Source organism: Triticum aestivum, chromosome 3B, assembly GCF_018294505.1.
Source record: "Triticum aestivum cultivar Chinese Spring chromosome 3B, IWGSC CS RefSeq v2.1, whole genome shotgun sequence".
In the NCBI taxonomy this organism is placed as follows: domain Eukaryota; kingdom Viridiplantae; phylum Streptophyta; class Magnoliopsida; order Poales; family Poaceae; genus Triticum; species Triticum aestivum.
The window spans coordinates 11,793,229-11,798,607 of record NC_057801.1 but is presented as its reverse complement, the minus strand read 5'-3'; the positions used below and the strand labels follow the sequence as shown (position 1 = coordinate 11,798,607).

The 5,379-nt window shown below is 53.6% G+C and overlaps 2 protein-coding genes across 2 annotated transcripts; both read right to left on the bottom strand.

Annotated features, from left to right (window-relative positions):
- Positions 1 to 1,216: 1,216 nt before the first annotated feature.
- On the bottom strand, positions 1,217 to 2,508 carry LOC123064318 (leucine-rich repeat extensin-like protein 3). Its single transcript, XM_044487815.1, has one exon. It carries the CDS (start codon positions 2,243 to 2,245, stop codon positions 1,676 to 1,678), a length of 570 nt encoding a protein of 189 aa, XP_044343750.1. The 5' UTR covers positions 2,246 to 2,508; the 3' UTR covers positions 1,217 to 1,675.
- Positions 2,509 to 3,712: 1,204 nt separating this feature from the next.
- LOC123064317 (uncharacterized) lies at positions 3,713 to 4,624 on the bottom strand. Its single transcript, XM_044487814.1, has one exon. It carries the CDS (start codon positions 4,488 to 4,490, stop codon positions 4,110 to 4,112), a length of 381 nt encoding a protein of 126 aa, XP_044343749.1. The 5' UTR covers positions 4,491 to 4,624; the 3' UTR covers positions 3,713 to 4,109.
- Positions 4,625 to 5,379: the final 755 nt, after the last annotated feature.

The window sequence follows — 5,379 nt, the reverse complement described above, 5'->3', positions numbered from 1 at the left end:
CTCTATTGGCAGAAAGAAACGGGGCATGAACTTTCAGTTTGAAAAGCGTCCAAAAACAAATATGATATCTACCCGCGAAAAAACCCCCAAATATGATAAGTATGTAGTATTGTTTGCTCCCTGTATTCCCCAGGCCAAAAAGACACACACGCGCGCCAAAAGTGATGCGCAGAACAAATCCGTCCACGGCTACTAACCACATTTCAAAAAACTTTGTGTTTCTTTTTTTACAAAAAGGGAGAGCAGCTAGGGGCAGAGCAACCAGAGCATGACACGTGTCAGTTTCACCTTTTATTACTCCCTCCGTCCGAAAATACTTGTCGGGGAAATGGATGAATCTAGACGTATTTTAGTTATAGATACATCCAATTTTATCCATTTCTCCGACAAGTATTTTGGGACAGAGGGAGTACTAATTAGGCCCTGCCACGTGTGCATGCATGCATGAATGCCTATGTGTCACTGAAAAGAAAAGAAAAATCACCATGTTGTGCAAGGGTGCAATTCATTGATCCAGCGTGGCAGCTCGATGGGAGTCATGCATGCAAACTTCCGTCAGTCCGAAGTTCCAATGATACAAGTACACTGTATACACCTGGACACGCATCAATGATTTGCCTTGGGTGCGTACATGATGATGATGCGTGATCATCCACCAGCCTACGCACGTACGTTTGCACGCCTGGAGCAATTGAAAACATGGCGGTCGACGGACAGCGACGCCGCAACCACCGATACACACACATATCCATCGACGGCGACCCCTTGGTCTCGGACGTCGACACGTTTGCCACGACGCACGGCACGCGCGCGCGCCCACACACACACACACACATTTCCGCACCGCCGGGCACATTGCTTTTTCGCCATTGATGGCCTAGTTTGCTCTCCATCGACCGATCGACCTCGTCGGCCACTATAGCTTGTTCATGGATGGATATGCTATCGCACTTTAGCCGAAGAAAGATCGGATGGCGTGTGCTTGTTCATGCATGTACCGGCCGGTGCAACAACGCATGTGCGGGTGCTCAACGTGTTAACACTGGTTAACCAGCTAGTTCGTTAATGTACCTAACACAAAGGTTGGTTAGGTTGCACACAATGATCGGGATAGCAAAAGAAACAATTCATCAGGCAGCACCACGATGCATGAGTTGGTGATCATGGAGACATACCAAGAAGATGAGACATGGAACATGGAGTAGAATTCAAGTAGTGTGAGTAATCAGAGACATATATATTATGTATCAGTATCACATAGCCTGATCGATGAACATTCACCCTTTTCCTTCCTTCCTATGATTGACTGACCAAAGCGAAAAACGAGACCCAACTTACGTACATGACAAGAACGGTTCATCTGCCGACCCGATGTACGACATGAACATGAGCACAACACGAATGAAAAACTCAAAAAAAAATTATTAACACCGAGATGGATCGACCTGCTTCTTCCCCTAACCTTACTTATTATCAACACGGAATCAACGGAATTCAATGAGGAAAAACGTACGCCATGCAAGCGCGCGCTTGAAGGTCACCATGGTCACCACGTACGGCGGCTCACCGGCTCCATGGATCGATCAGCCGATCGCTCTCGGTGCAGCTGGTGGCTCCATGCCCGGCAGGCGACGCGTGTACCTTGGCATGGAACGATGCTGCGTTGATGGGCCGATCACAAGGCGACGGCTGCGGCCACCGCCAGCGCCGCGAGGGTCGCCGCGCGCCACGACGCGAAGAGGCCCGGCGCGGCGTTGGGCCGGAACCCGGGGTCCTGCGGGTAGAGCGGCCCCGGCGGTGTCAGGTACGACGGCATGTTGGGCGGCGTGAACCAGCCGGACGGCGTCGGGTTGTACCCGTCCCCGCCGGACGGCGTAGGGTTGTACCCGCCGGAGGGCGTCGCAGGGGTGTAGCCCCCGGACGGCGTGGACGGCGTCGGCGTGTAGGGCGCGGGCGTGTACCCCTCGGTGGGGGGCGGCGGGCAGTCGGCCGCGGGCGTGGGCGGCGGGTAGACGGCCTCGGGCGGCGGCGGCGAGTAGACGGGCGCCGGCGGCGGGTAGTAGACGGGCGGGGGCAGCGCCGGCTCCGGCGGCGGCGGGCTGGAGTAGGTGCACGGGATGCCGCACGGGTTCCCGCACCCGCCGGTGCACTTCTCGCCGCTGTCGTCCGCTACGGCCGCGGTCACCGCGAGGACGAGCGCCACCAGCAGTAGCAGCCCGCACCGCTGCACCGTCCACCTCGCCATGTCGCCGAAAGCAAGAAAAGCTCGCGCCTTTCTGTGCTCTCTAGCTGCGCGACTCTCTAGCTTCTTCTTCCTTGTGTCCTCCTCTCCTTTTTTCAGTGCTCGGCTCGGGGTTCGCTTCTCTCTCGGTGGGGAATTTGTGTGGGTTATAATGGTCGGCCTCCCTCTCCTCTCCTTGGGCGCTTTAGCGGCTCGGCTTTGTGGAGTGGAGTGGTGCGGTGGAGGCCGGTCGTCGTCGTCCGTCGTCTCGTCGTCCTTTTCCTCTGCTCTAAGCGGCAGAATATTGTGCTGGTGGCTACTAAGTTAAGCATGCTTGATGCATTATGCCACTAAACTTTTGTAATCATGTCGATCGTGGATGGATGGACCAATGTTTGGTTGTGTCCTTGCAGAAAAGGTGACGTGATTCAAACGGCTCCATCTTCTCCTCTGATCTGCATGATTATCCCAGTCGAGTCGATCCTACCCTACACAGAGAAGCACTAGAAAGAAATCAAAGCGCACGCACATCTTTCTCCGCACCTTTTATTTTCTAGTCGACCGCTGAAAGTGACCGGAATGTTTTTTCATTTCTTGGTGTATCTATGCACACAGCTTGTTATTCTTCTTGGAACCGAGACTGGGAACTGTGAGATACTACTGTACTTGCTACGTGGCGCCTCTAGTTCATGGTGCAGAATTAACTTAATCAAAGGTCATGTCGGCAATTAGTGGGTCTTGAGAACGTTGGAGGCGCCTGCCTCGTCATCTTCATCTTCCGCCCTTGTTTCTCCGTCGGTGGTGACAGCGAGAGATTTGGCCGAGGCATTGACGCTTCAGTGATGCCCGTTCTGAAAACGCACGCTCCTGCGAGCAACTCTCAGCCCAATGGCTGGCTTCTTAATGAGGCTCCTAATTTACTTTGATGAGTACGTACTGTTCAGTACCTGTAGGTCGAGTTTTCATTTTCTTCTTTCAATTGCTTTGGTTTTTTTCTGACAGAAGAGCATAGTACTGAGTGTAAACCCCCACAGTAATCGGCTTCATCTTCTTCTGGTTTATTCGTTGGTGATGGTGAGAGGATTGGATTGGTTGAGGCCTTGACGCCGAACGGAAAGGTTTCTTTCTTGATGGGGCAACTAATTTGCTTTGATGGTGGTGTTCGGCAATGCTCCTATTCATTTCGAGCTGCATTAATTCATTCATTCGTGTTTCTTCAGAAACTGAACCGGTGGTGCGATCTGATTCACAGGTGCTGCTAGTAACCGTGGGTTCAGTATTGATTTTCTTGTTCTTCAGTTACTTTTGTTTTTGTTAAGACCCTCCAGATTACTTTTCAGTTATGAATGAATGAATCGGGCACCTACACCCCAAGAACTGACCAAGCATGGGCTTGTGCTCTGAAAGACTGTTTGGTCATTGCCATGTGTGACAGTAGTACAAGATGATAGTACTAGTGTCCAACAGTGCTGCCAAGACTTGATAATAATATTCTCAAGAAAGAATATATGCTGCATGTTCCAGACCATGCATCATCTCAACATCTCATAAAGCACCAATCATACACAGACCCAAATGGCAGTACTCTATCTCTATTATTATCAGATCTTGCAGAGCCCCAGAATTCAGTTGCAACGAAAAGTTAAAAGTTATGGCCTCCATGAGTGAACAAATCAATCAGAGCAACAAGAACAGGATGCAGAAAGGTGGATCCCAACCAATCCTTCTCAGATTGTTCCTTCATATTAGCCTACTGAATTGAAATCAAGACCTAGAATTACATACATATAGATTCAGACAGCGCCTCCTGATGAACTCGCAGCTAGTACATCCATCAATCTACAGGGCTGGGTGGGCGAGCCATAGAGACTAGAGAGAGGGAGGGTCACTAGTGCAGGAGCAGCAGGAAAGCAGAGCACAAGGCGGCCACCGCCAGCCGCGTCGCCGCCGGGCTAGTGGGGCTCGCCGCTGCCGCCGCGAGGAACCCCGCGTCCTGAGGGAACCCCGACCCCGACCTCGGGGACGCCGGCGGCTGCTGCTCCCACGGGAAGGGTCCGACCGCCGGCGGCCGCTGCGGGCAGAAGGGGAACTGCGTGGGCGACGTCGTCGGCGGCGTCCCCGTGACTGGGCACGGCGGCACGCACTGCGGGCCCGTGCACAGGCACACCGTCCCGTTGCCGTTGCCGTCCGCCAGCGCGCCGGCCGCCGACAGGAGCATCCACAGCCACGCGGCCGCGGAGAGCAGGACCGCCGGCCGCGGAGACCGCATCTTCAGCCGATCGCTCGCCGCTTCTTCCTCGGAATCTTCCTTTTCGGCGGGCGGGCGCCGCTGAGGTGGGTGGGTGAGGCGAGGCCGCGCCGCTGTAGGCTGTAGCGATGAGCGTGGTGCGGGTGGAGGCGGGCGTGTCCCTACCCCGGCACGCCCGATTGGTTAAGTAGCGGGGGAGATAGGGACGTGACGTCGCGTCCATGGCCACGGTGAAACCACCGCGACCGGATTACGGCGGTGACGCCCGCCATTAGCTACGGGTTTGGGGTGATTGGAGTTTCCAATTAAGCTCGGGTGAGGTTGAGAGGCTGCGATCGGGCCGGGCGTCGGTGGTGCGTCACGCTGCGAGCGAGCAACGGTACGAAAGGTGAAAGACGAGACCTTTGGGGCGCTAGCTAGTGGTGACAAGTGACAAGTACAAGAGCGACATCCATCCATCCATCGAAACGGAAGGTAAGTTTGCCACAGCACAGCATCTTTTAGGGCTCAAATGGTCAAGGATTTGTTGAAAATAAATCCGGGCGCTGATTGCAGAAGAGACAGGAAAAGTGGCGACGGGGAGTCAACGGATGAAGCGGTTGCTTCACCGAACTGAAGCGTGCCGGAGACGTGAGTTAGTTAACTACAGGTACTACCGTCTACCAAACGTCACTGCATTATTATCTTCAGTTGATGAACCGAGAAAACGGAAGCAGCAAATATAGCTTGTCGTAGTCCCTTGCGTGTTGCGTCTTCAGTCCGTTGATGTCAGTATACATGGACGGACGGATGGATCACTTGACAGGTAAGTAAGTAAAAGGGTGAGAGTGACACCAATGACAAGTACTCTAAGTAACTGACGACTATGTATCTGTCTGTCAGTATTGTTTGCTCAGTAACATCTCGATCA